Raw genomic sequence first — 12,801 nt, forward strand, 5'->3', positions numbered from 1 at the left:
CGTTCCTGACTCCTGCCTCAGGAGGATGCCAAAAGCCCCAAGGGGGCCAGGAGCGTCACCTGGGTGGACACTATTATATATTACCTGGGTCTTCTTAAATTCCTTTTCAAGTATTTTCTTTTCATTCCTCAGCTGCTTGAAGTCCTGTGTTTGCTTGACAGCAGCCTCTTTAAAGAGCACAGTGAAGAAAGACAACAATTTACCAACTTTAGTTACCATGAATGAAAAACTCCATAAATCATCTAAGGAGAGTTTTTCTCATTTCATAAAACTTTGAAACAAATCTTGTAAAAAGTTACTGTTCCTTCAATACTTCCTCAGTCAGGGACAAATGCAGGAACACTTTGTTTAAACTGTTATCTATAAAACCACAGACTTGGCAGAGGCTCCAAGATGCCTTTGCAATCCCTGCGCAGGGCAGCCTACGCCCTCTGGTCAGGCCAGAACCCAACACGCATGAACTTTCGAAAAGGAGGGGCACAGCTCCCCCTTACTCTTCAGCAATAAGCAATGTTCACGTTTCAGAGATTTCAGAACTCGGAATATAGTGAATACCATACTCTGTACTGGGGAGGAGGGACAATCTTCTCCATGTTGATTATCCTGTTACTTCTTCCTGGAATTCCCTTCCACAAGCTAATGGTTCTAGCTGCTGATACCTTGGTTCTAAATCTACTTTTAAGGTGTTGTCATTGGGACGCCTGGGTGGCTGGGACGCCTGGGTGGCTCAGTGATTTAGTGCCTGCCTTTGGCCCAGGACATGATCCTGGGGTACCAGGATCAAGTCCCACATCAGGCTCCCTGCGTGGAGCCTGCTCCTCCCTCTGCCTATGTCTCTGCCTCTCTCTCTCTCTGTATGTCTCTCATGAATAAATAAATAAAATCTTTAAAAAAAAAAAAAGGTGTTGTCATAGCTCTTCCCTGATTTTCAGTAAACTCTTCAGTCTGGTTTTTGGTTCTGAAGCACAAAGTCCAAATATATTATTAAGAATCTAACCAGCACTGACTTTACCCAAGTATGTTCACACACAACTGCCATGAAACTAAAATCCCATAAAGCACCATAGTAACGATCCTTTCCTGACTCCTCTCATGAGCTTGAGTATTTCTTTACCTGGTTGTTATGGCACATCACTCACTAGGGAAAAAAATTTTTGCCACATGGGAAATAAAGGCCACACTTCTCTTCAGAAGAAATCTGTTCTAAAAGCTACATATAGGCCGAAGTGCACAGGCATCTCAGATCTCTCTAAAACATTTCCTTAGATAGACACTTTTCTCCACACACCAGCAAGAGAAAGCCATACTTAAAAATTCAAGAACAGAGTCAGGTCATATTTACTGACATATTGTCAGTGTTTGTGCAAAAACCAACTCAGAGGAAAAAGTGAAAATATTTACAGAGTTTAAACCTAAAAACCTGGACTCAATCTAGGTAAAGTCATGAGTGAAAGTATTTTCATCAAATTCTCTTTTATATGCCCGATCCAACTAAATTTGAATTCTTATTTCACACTCTAAATGAAAAGTGAACCGTGGTCTGCAGCAGAGCACCATCAGCAAGGTGAGAAAGCCAAGAGCAGGCTCAGTAAGACGTGGCAGGAAGAGGCCCATTGCAGCCCCTGCGGGAATGAAAGGATGGATGTGCAGCACAGACGGCACCAGCAAAGCCCCATGGTCTCTCCCCAGTCTTGGTTATTTCCATGCCCCAATACCCAATGAAAAGGGGGGAAAAAAAAAAACCCAAGAAATGACCATGAGATCCATTCCCAGGAGGGCTATCAGCTGTCACATGAGGACGTACCTGATCCTGTTGTGGTCTCACTGTTCTCTGCTTATTCAGTGCAGACCAGAGGCCCATATTCAAACAGTGGGGTGGGGAGGGTCAGGGACACAGGGGTCATCCTCAATGCAGGCAATTTCTCACCACCTTTCCATGGATGTGTCATCACTATCTAAAAATATCAAGTTTTCTGGTACTAAATGGTAACTTTTCTTACTACTTAACCACTATTCTAGGAAAAAATGAGAATGCCCCATAATATCCAACTTTCAAAATTAAATCCTTTTACTGACTGCTACTTCTTAAGGTAAAAATATGGACTACAATTATTTTGAGTGTGCAACATTTCAACCACTTGCCACATGCCCTTCCCATATTCCTATCCAGGAACTGAGCCGAGTATTCAAACTCCTCCCTAAAGATGTCCTTAGCAAGGTCATTCAGGGTGCACCCTCGAAAATACAATGACTCAGCTACCAATAAGCCCTATGACACTGCAGTTACCAATGATCTATGTGAAGACCAATGACTTCCATTAGCTCAACAACAATAGTGCCAATTACCTTCCAACTTTTTCACCTTGGCTTCTAATTTCTTCTTCCTAATAAGACAATTTATGAATTAAAATAGTTAAAAAAAAATATATATATATATATATATATAAACACACACATATATGTAACAATCTGTGATACATCTTAATTAGTAAAATTTATATAAAATTTATATAACAAAAATTTATATAACAAATTTATATATACACCATTCAGTATGTAGTATTTCTAGAAAGAAATCTGTATTTTTCTGGCATGTCATATCTAGGAGTCTCCCTGAGCCACAGAAGCCTCATCTCTAGGACAAGCTGAGTATCCAGGGGGTCTCCCAGAACCAGTCCACCATCTGTGTCAGCAATGTTACTTTTGGGAGCATGGCATGGCGGTACTGCTCACAATTCCATTTTATGGAATGGAATGGAGGCAGAGGCCTGAAAGCTGCACCAGTTTCCAGACAGATTTCTGGGTCAGAGAAGGTAAGTAACTGAGAAAAAGCCTCTGAGGTACCACTACATCATGCCTACATTAGGCTACTGTGTGTGTAGCTCACAAGCTCTATGAATCATAGGACTATAATCTCCTGGATGTTTTCAAACGGCTCTTTTTATTAATGGTGACAAAGACATTCATTCCACAGGAGACCTGTTAAAGTCCTAGTACAGAGGAAGGAGCTGACAATCATGTTTGAAAACACACAGAGACCAGTGTGTGCATGCACATGTACAAACACTTTTACGGAATTCTTTCTTCGTGCAGCAATTTAGCATATCGAGACTTATCCATTTTCTTTATAATCCCTTGGGGGAGGTATAATTTCCGTTTTACAGACCTAGAGATTAAATATTGAGCGACTAACTAGTTTTAAGATCATAGTTAGGGCAGCCCGGGTGGCTCAGTGGTTTAACGCCGCCTTTAGTCCAGGGTGTGATCCTGGAGACCCAGGATCGAGTCCCATGTCGGACTCCCTGCATGGAGCCTGCTTCTCCCTCTGCCTGTGTCTCTGCCTCTCTCTCTCCGTGTCTCTCATGAATAAATAAATAAAATCTTAAAAAAAAAAAAAAAAAAAAAGATCATAGTTAGTTATAGCCCACAACCTAAAGACAGAGAGGAGAGAGACAGGACTGATTTAAGGACCAGCCATTTTCAGAAATGAAAATCGTATGTCCACAATCATTTTAGAACTTACTGAGCATCAGTTTTCAAGCATTCTTCTTTTACACGTGCATATTCCTGGTGAGTATCTTGGTACAACTTCAGAGAACTCTAAGAAAAAGATATCTATTGTCAATTTGAAAATCACTGACCATCAGTAAGAACTTACTTTGACCTTGATAAGTGAAATTACTACCACTTAACCCTAAGAAATCAACCAAATGAATACACATATTCGGCAGGAAACCAAAGAATCTTCTTTGAACGTTTGAACAGAGATAACCAGATCCCTAACAGATGTAACATGATTAATCTCATCAAACGAAGCTATGCAAATTAAAACATACTAATTTTAGGGCAACTCCAAATCTTTCTAAGAATAAACAGCCAGTATTTTTGCCCCAATCAGTTAAAATTCAACAAAATCTAAAAAAATTTTAGAGCTCAATAAATATAAGCTACCATTACTACTACAAAAAAATATAAAGCAAATCATCGTACGTAATAACTGGGAAAATGTGCTACCACCACTCAGCATACACATCCTGACGGCCACCATGGAATGGGAAAGAAGCTGTTGCTGAGTGCTGTATCCTATTACAATGTGTGCAAGATCGTAGAGCTTGGAGATGGATTTTATGGCCCCCTTTCACAGATGAGGGGTCTGAGGATCCATAAGCTGACTTATCTTTCTGAGGTCACAGAATGAGCATTTCTCTTTGGGTTCTGACTCTAGTGCTCACACTTCCTCTCAGATACAGCTGCCAAGATTGTTATATATTAGAGGCAGACAAAATTCGATGTTGCGGTTGTTTCTGTTTAACCTTCTTCGAGTAGTTCAATATATAATGGAGACTTCCAACAGAAGTAGGAACACCAAAAAAAAAAAAAAAGAAGTAGGAACACCAATCACTGCTGAAGTATATAAGAACCGCAATGGGTGCGCGGTATTCCTACAAGAGCACAAGTCCACAACTGACAGGCTAGGCCGCATTGTGAAAAGAGTTCAGAGAACACGCTGAGAAGCAGGCACTGTTCCAGCCTGGACAGGACACGTGGCAGGCAAGCCAACTTTTACTGGCCTCTGATGTACGTTATCTGTAAAAGCCATGAATTCTCTCCTAAGACCCCTGAAGAGTTAATTAAACCAAAGTTTTACTGAAAAACAAGTTTACAGCATTTTTTTTTAAGTTTACAGCATTTTTAAAAACTTTTACTGCAAGCTGATTTTGAAACAGAAAACATGATCTATCTTTAAGTTTAAATTTTTGCAGGTTATTTTACACTGAAAGCAAGACCAATAAGAAAAGGCAAACAACACAGGACACACAGAGTGCTAAAGATTCACAGCTAGAAGGTTCCTCTGCAGAACCTCAAAGAACGCAGAGGCAGCCCACACAGCATCACAGAGCTAGTCACTACTGTGAGGATCAAGCCATTAACCAACTAGTTCAGTGTCTCTAAATAGAGGAATATACTTAACAATTTTTGAGTATCCCTTGTTTCCTCTGTAAGACAGAAAATACTCCCTCATGCCAATGACAGTGAATAGCAGATCTTAATTTATGGAAGATAAACCTTTGTAGGAAAATTCCTATAGGTACCTTCTTCTCTTCTAGCTCTGCTTTTAAAGATCCCAATTCTTCCTGACATTTCTGCAGAGGAGAAATTTTTTGAAGCATCTGTTCCACTTGGTGATGCAGAGTACTATTCTCTCTAAAAATGGACAACACATTAGCATTATTATACAAAAGTATCTATAAATATACTATTTTTCTGTTTTCTCTAACTTGGAAAAAAAAGGAATAAAAGAATTTCTCTTTAAATGCATTCTATTTATACCAACATGATCTTCATACGGCTCTTTATTCTTTGACATTATAGTCTACTCTAATAAAACTATATGATAAACTACTTGAGAAGTAAGTAGATTCTCAATCTGATAGACAATATATGAAAGGACAATATGCCAAACAATTGGGTTTTTCCAACCTTGAACTCATCCCCATTTATTCAAATTAAATGACAGGCAATTTTGTGATCAGTTTATCACAATGTTTTGCCCTCTTCTAGGGGATGAATGTATTCAGAACATGAAACACTGCTAAATTTTCACTCCACTTTAAACTGTTTAAAATACACAAGATAACCACATTATTAAACAGTCCAATTCACATAGACAACAATCATTTGATTAACAATAAGCTTCATTTCAATGGCAACATCATCAGTAAAAGTAGTGAAGATACCATACACCAGGCTGTAATTTAAGACCTTGGTAAGAAATTCATTTGGATAATTTAATAGTAAGGAAAATCTTCTCTTATTATGACCATCAGAGTAACATTCTACATAATGAGTCAATCCTAAGTGGCACTATGATTGAGTCTGTTTCAAAACCTAGCCTGATAAATATCTACCCCCAAAACAATTATGAAGAGAGATAGCTTACCTTCTGGCAAACTGCAGCTGTAAAACTTGTTAAAGAAAACTCTCAGTTTTGCCTGATACTTGTCTGAAGATTAAACTCACTTTAAAATTACCTGTAATAATCTCTGTTCAACGTATATACACGCAAGATCACAATTCCTAGAAAACAATATTCCAAGGTCCATTTATATATAACATAGTGATAAAAATTTCACTAAGTTACTCAATTTACCATAACATGTACCTAACGTCAAAATGTCTACTTGTCTAAATTAAAATAGGTATTCAATTACCTCGATGATTAATACTGAATTCTAAGAATAAACACAAAGCAAAATCCAATATATGAATACTACCTTGGATCCTATAAATAACAAAATCCCCAAACAACCTACCCTGAATTTCTCAAATAGTCCAGAGCATAATTCCAGCAAACAAGAGTTAGGTACCTATGAGAACTATATACCACTATGCTCAATGAATAACGGGAAAAGAAACACAGGGAGAACATTAAACCTAGATGACCTCTAGCTTTTACAATTTACACACTATAACTTCATTTCTCAATTCATCATGCCAATGAAATGTTCTAGGACAGCAAAACAATGAGCTCTTTAAGTGTCACCTCCTAGAAGTTTCTATGCTTATACCATGAGGTGGCAGATGTCTATAGCAACATGCCTCCATCCTCCCCTGTCAGAATACAGACTTCTCTCCACATTAAGGACTATATTCACCCTAAGTTATCAGTCTTTGCAAAAAAAGATTGGTTCAAAAATACCTGATGAAATAAAATTACCTGTCCTTCCAAAAAAGGAAATAACAGAACAGTCAGAATTACACAAAAAGGTACGAAATCAAGGGGCCTGCCTGGCTCCATCAATTAAGCATCTGACTCCTGATTCGGCTCAGGTCATGTCAGGGTCTGGGATAGAGCCTTAGGTGGGGCTCCATGCTTAGTGGGGAGTCAGCCTGAGATTCTTCCTCTCCCTCTGCCCCTGCTCATGTGCGCTCACTCTCTCTCTCTCTAAAGTAATAAAATCTTGGGATGTCTGCCTTCCACCTAGAGTGTGATTCTGGAGAACCAGGATAGAGTCCCTACATCGGGCTCTCTGCTTCTCCCTCTGCCTATGTCTCTGCCTCTCTCCGTGTGTCTCTCATGAATAAATAAATAAAATCTTAAATAAATAAAAAAATAAAATCTTAAAAAAATAAAAACAAAAAAAATCCACTTACATAACAAAGCCTTTTAAGCCTGCACCATTAGCACCCTGGGTTGTAAGAGCAAACCACTGTACACCTAAGGTACAAAAAATACGTACTGGGGGCAAATATCAAATGTTTTGTTGTTGTTGTTTTTTAAAAGAATATTTACTTGTAGGTGAGGCTGAAGAAGACTACTATGTCACAGAATGGGTATTCCAGAAGAATCCCAAGGTTTACCGATTTTTAATAAACTATTCTAATAATTTGATAAATTTTTAAGAAGTAAATCACTTACCCCACTAGATTACATGTGTAATTACTTCAAAAAGTTTATCCCAAAAAGGAAAAGCATATTCTCCTAATACTGGAATTCACTGCCTATTTCCTATCTAGATAATTAAAGGTACTTAATTAACAACTATTTCTGTACAGTTTTCATAATCAAAGATATCACTCTTGTGATAATATACATTTATGGTTAAACAGAGTTTCAACAGATGAAGTACGAGGGGGGATTTTCACAGATGTACATTTTCTTTAATGTGGAAATTCAGTACTAAAAACAAATCTAGGCCTTATGCCTTGATTTTATTACTCTAATCACGCAACTTAGACATAAGGGTTCCAACACAGACAAATCATCAGTGATCATGGGTAAGCTGAGGGAATGCCAGAAATACTACCAAAGCAGGCCTCGTGTTCCTGCCATAGTTGAAGCCTCTGTCCCAAGACCAAAGCTGAAGCTGCACTTCAGTGAATCCCTAAAAGTACACCTGAACTAATTTTCATGGGGATTTAATTCATGGGCAGTGTTTTCACCAGGAAATGCAGAAAAGTCAATCACACACACAGTTTTCACACTACCAATAAAATATCTCAGCAGAGGCCAACTACACTACAGGTGCTCTGAATGGTTATTGGACAAATGCTGACCAAACTTGTCTTATAAATACAAAATCACTCTATGATTAAGGAGATATATATCCATTCTCTACAAATCATAAAGCTAATTAACAAGTCACTTTTCCTATGTTCTGAATATTCCCTACATTGCAGATCTTACAGAAATTCCAAAAAATTCTCATAGTATCATGTTCAGCTTCACTTTACTCCTAAACCTGCAGAACATATGTCACATCCTCAGTACAGATGAAAAAGACCTACCCCTTACAACATCAGGAGGCCCTAAAAAACCAAAACCAGCGATAAAAACAGAATATTCTAGAACAGAAACCAGCATTCTTCATCATTAAACACATACTCACAGGAAAAGACTCGCCCGCTGCACTGCTCAGGAGGGTTCCTTCCTCAGAGTCTGGAAACACTCCCTTCCTAACAATAACTGAACATTCCTACAGCTCTTTAAGAAGCTATAGACAAGTACCTTTACAAACTCATAGTAAAAGGATATCATCACATTTCTTCTGATATTCTGTTAATAAATTACTGCAACAAAGAAAAGAATGACATTACTTTCTTGATCTAGAAAATATACTGTTAAAATCACATTTCAAAATACGCTAGGCACCTGTCTTCCAAGGTTTCCTGCAACAAATTATGTTTAATTAGTTAAATATGTATACACACATATATGTATCACCTTCAATTCCTTAAAGGCACTCCAATGATATATGAACTTTAGAAACACAAAAGAAGAGCTCGTACCATGGCTATGAAATACTGTGAAGGAATCTGAGGCCCAGTCCCAAAGCTCAGAAGGCTTTAAAGATAGAAAACAGCTTTAAAAAACTGTTTGCTCTACCAGAGTCACCACCCATCCCCTGGGCTTGCCGGAAGAGGCTCCACCACAACCCACAGTTCAGGGTCCCAGGTGAGGACCCGTTCTACACCAGAGTCACCACCCACCCCTTGGGCTTGCCGTAACAGGCTCCACCATGACCCACAGCCCAGGGTCCCCAGTGAGGACCCGCTCTACCAGAGTCACTTCCTACTCCTCAGGCTTGCCATAAGGGGCTCTACTGCGATCCACAGCCCAAGGCCCCGGGGAGGATGGAAACTCTCTGGGCCCAGGGACCCAGCACCACCTGCTCTGGCTTGTCTATCAGGTTCATGAAGTTCAACAAAACACATGAAAACATACTCACTCTGTATTAATAATTTTCTGCTTCAAGGTAATTAGTGCTTCAACATACTCGTTTAAATTCTGAAAGAAAAAAAAGCTATAGTCAGCTACTTGTTTTTGTAGTATGAATGACATTTTCTGTAATATGTGACTTACTATAAAACATGAACATATCTACTCTCATGTAAACACAGAAATACGTAAAGATATTATTTATGTTGCATAGAAACACTGACCTACTCTGTGTGATCTTGAACCCATGCTCTAACTCTGAATCTTTCTTTAGGTGGATGACCCTCTCTCTGACAGCAAGGGGGGTGTACAGACATTCTGACGGAGTGCTCTTATTAATCAGTGAAAATCTGATACATATTCACTATTTCAGTTCACTAATTACTAGTAATCATCAGTCTACGACTCACTCAAAATTGTCTCTGAAAGGATTTAAGACAATCAGAAAGTCACATAAATTATAAAAAGAGCAAAAAATAAAAATAACATGGGAAGAACAAATGGGAATACTAAAATAGGGATGAAATTCAATGAAAAATCTATTTTATATAGATCTTTATAAAGATCTATATATTTTAGAGACCTAAATATATAGATCTATAAGATACATAATATACATATATATACAAAATATATTTGTAGTTGGTCATTATAAAGATCTATATATTTTAGGGACCAACTACAAATCTGGCTCTAAATTACTGCTATCAATCCAACAGGCAAAACATCATTACTACACTGCTCAAAATGTTCCTAAGACTTAAAAACAGGTATTTTTTAAGTGATTTTTTACCCTAACATCTCCATATTTCATTAGTAAATACTTCAAAAGAACTTATTTTCCACATTGATTATTCCCAAAAATCTTTTTCTAGATAATCCAAATGACAGAATTTTAGAAGTATTTCCCTATATAGTAGTCTGTCCATCTTCTTTGCAGTCATACATGTAACATGTTAAAATACAAAAGGGTACACACTGAAATACATAAACAAAAAGTCTTAGTTTGGGATGCCTGGGTGGCTCAGTTGTTTGAGTGCCCAACTCTTGGTTTCGGCTGGTGTTTCTCATCTCAGGGTCATGGGACTGAGCCTGAGTCAGGCTCTGAGGTCAGCTCAGAGTCTCCTTGTCCCTCTCCCTCTGCGTCCCATCTCCTACATGTGTGCCCTCTCTCTCTCTCCAAAATATAAATAAATAAAATCTTAAAAAAAAAAAAAAGCCTTTGTTTTCTTATATTCCCACCACCAATCAGTATTCCTCTTTGAGTATCTCCTTCCAGAACTGTTCCTGCATAAGTAAAGGATATCTGGATGTGCTCATTCCACCAACTCACCACTGAAGGCCATTCGGGTTCTTTCTGATTCCAACAGCATCCCATGACTATCCCTGCCCATTCCTGTGAGATCCTTCTATCTTTCCTTAGGATCAAGTCTAAATAGGCTTCCTGCATTGGTGATAGTTATGAGCTTTGAAAAATCTTAAAGGCCTATTTTTCCATTTAAATTTCTTTATGAGTATGACTGAGAAATCTCTTGCCATTCACAGTTTTTCTCTTAACACTGTATGGTCCTTAACCACTGGTGTGGTGGCACTTTCTTATACCTGAGATAGTTGAGCAAAAGAAACATTTCATTAAAAGTTACAAATACATACATGCAGTATGTCAACTGATCACTAAAATATAACCACAGAGGCACGCAGAAGCTTTAAATATTCAGAGCTGAATCTGTCAGTTTTTTAAAAAAAAAAAACAACTTTGGTTTCCTGATATATTTAGAAAATTCTATCCCACCCAAGATGCTAAAATAAAAGGATTCTTCTATACATTCTTTTAGTACTTTCATGCTTTCATTTTTTATATTTACATCTTTAATCATTCTGGTATAGTATATAGTAGAGACTCTAAACATTGTAAGTCAAAAGGGCAATGAGTGGACCATTCCATATTTGTGTTCAATGTATATTTTTGCTTTCCACATTAAAAAATAGTCATCACGTACAAAATAAATTCCACATAACAATAGATTTCTGGGCACAGAGGGTAAATAATGCAACTGCTTTTCTTCCCTCCCTAAAAGCCAGCTAATACTAAAGCCAAGGAACTTTTGTCCCAAAGGCAAAACCCACAAAGATGAGAGCAGAATAAAGGACAAATGGAAACTGGAAAGCAGATTCGAGAATACTGACTCAAGAAAGCAGGAGAGGTGGGAAAGGGGGGAATCTGTGACACCAGGTGCTCTGAGACAGGAGAGAGCAGGGTGACACCAAAATGAGAACTGGTTGCAAGCTTTTTTAAAAGCATGAAATCCTCAACTTCCTACCTCTCTGCCATGCCACCATCCAGCAAAAGCTTTGCTGTCTGAAGTATCCTCTGCCTGGGACACTGCAAATATTGTGCCAAAAACAAAGGGACAAAGCACCTCCTACAATACTGACCTGACCCTGACCACCTGCTTGTCCCCACTGGCTCTCAGACTGTCACAGCCAGTCCATTGCCCTCCAAGCGGGAGACTAAAAGCGCTTTCTCAGAGGACATCTAACCAGCACTGGCACAAGACAGCCTTCAAATAAATGACCCACCAGACCTGCATGAAGCTCAGGGTCCAGAAGCCCTGCACACTCAGCATTTCCAGCCAGCAGAGTAGCCAACAGTTTTAATAGGAACAACCATGGATTTCCACACATCAGAGAGAAGCCTGTAACACGAAAGAGACACCAAAACAAGACAAAGCAAGTTGGAGTAAACAAAAACTGAGAAGAAAACTTCAAAAATATTAATATGATCAGAGATAAATGATGTTATATTCATGAAACAACAGTACTTTTAAAAGGAATATACAGAGTTCCAAGAAATTTCTTTTTAAAGCTCTTAAAAATTAAAGACAGACCCATTAGGATGGCTGAAGTCACAATGACAGGCAAGTGTCAGTGAGGATGGGAGAAACTGGAGCCTCGGGTTCTGTGTTGGAGTACGACATGGAGCAGCTGTTGTGGACAGCAGTTTGGCAATTCCTCCAAATGTCAAACACAGTTCACCATGTTATCCAGCAATGCCACTCCTCGGTCTCTGCCCAAGAGACCTGAAAACACACGTCCATGCCAAATTCGAACTCTGCAACTTACGACACTATCCACACTAGCCAAAAAGTAGAAATAAGCTAAACATGCACCAAATGATGCATGGATAAAGAAGATGTCACACAGCCATACCATTTGATCTCAGCAATGAAAACAAATAAATGACACCTGCATGACAAGGCTAAACCTGGGAAACATCACATACATGCAAGAGTCTGGTCACAAAAGGCTACATGCTGTATGAGTCCACTCATATGAATTGTCCATCACAGGCAAATCCAGAGACAGAGGACGTTAGTGGTTGGTTGCCAGGGACGGGGCGGGGTGGGGCGGGGCGGGGGCAGGGCGGGGTGGGGTGGGTGGATGGAAATGATGGCTAATGCCTAAGAGGGTTCTTGGCAGGAGCATGGGGGGGGGGGGGATGAATGTGTCTTACAAAGTGATGACAGAGTTGCATAACTGTGAACTAAAAACCACTGAATTGTACACATAAAAAGGATGAA

At 38.9% G+C, this 12,801-nt stretch overlaps 1 protein-coding gene across 2 annotated transcripts in view; it reads right to left on the bottom strand.

The window, feature by feature from the left end:
• ICE1 (interactor of little elongation complex ELL subunit 1) overlaps positions 1–12,801 on the bottom strand; it is a 58,628-nt gene that overhangs the window by 36,557 nt on the left and 9,270 nt on the right. The window contains exons 2-8 of one of the 2 annotated variants that reach the window (XM_055308210.1): positions 9,231–9,289; positions 8,537–8,571; positions 5,942–5,960; positions 5,094–5,205; positions 3,524–3,600; positions 2,347–2,384; positions 85–167 (exon numbers count right to left, since the gene is read on the bottom strand). In XM_055308210.1, coding sequence (XP_055164185.1) covers positions 85–167; positions 2,347–2,384; positions 3,524–3,600; positions 5,094–5,205; positions 5,942–5,960; positions 8,537–8,571; positions 9,231–9,289 — 423 coding nt within the window. Of the gene's footprint in view, positions 1–84; positions 168–2,346; positions 2,385–3,523; positions 3,601–5,093; positions 5,206–5,941; positions 6,026–8,536; positions 8,572–9,230; positions 9,290–12,801 lie in introns of those variants that run through there. The other variant, XM_055308209.1, reaches the window with a different exon arrangement.

Source organism: Nyctereutes procyonoides, unplaced genomic scaffold (genome assembly GCF_905146905.1).
Source record: "Nyctereutes procyonoides isolate TBG_1078 unplaced genomic scaffold, NYPRO_anot_genome, whole genome shotgun sequence".
In the NCBI taxonomy this organism is placed as follows: Eukaryota; Metazoa; Chordata; class Mammalia; order Carnivora; family Canidae; genus Nyctereutes; species Nyctereutes procyonoides.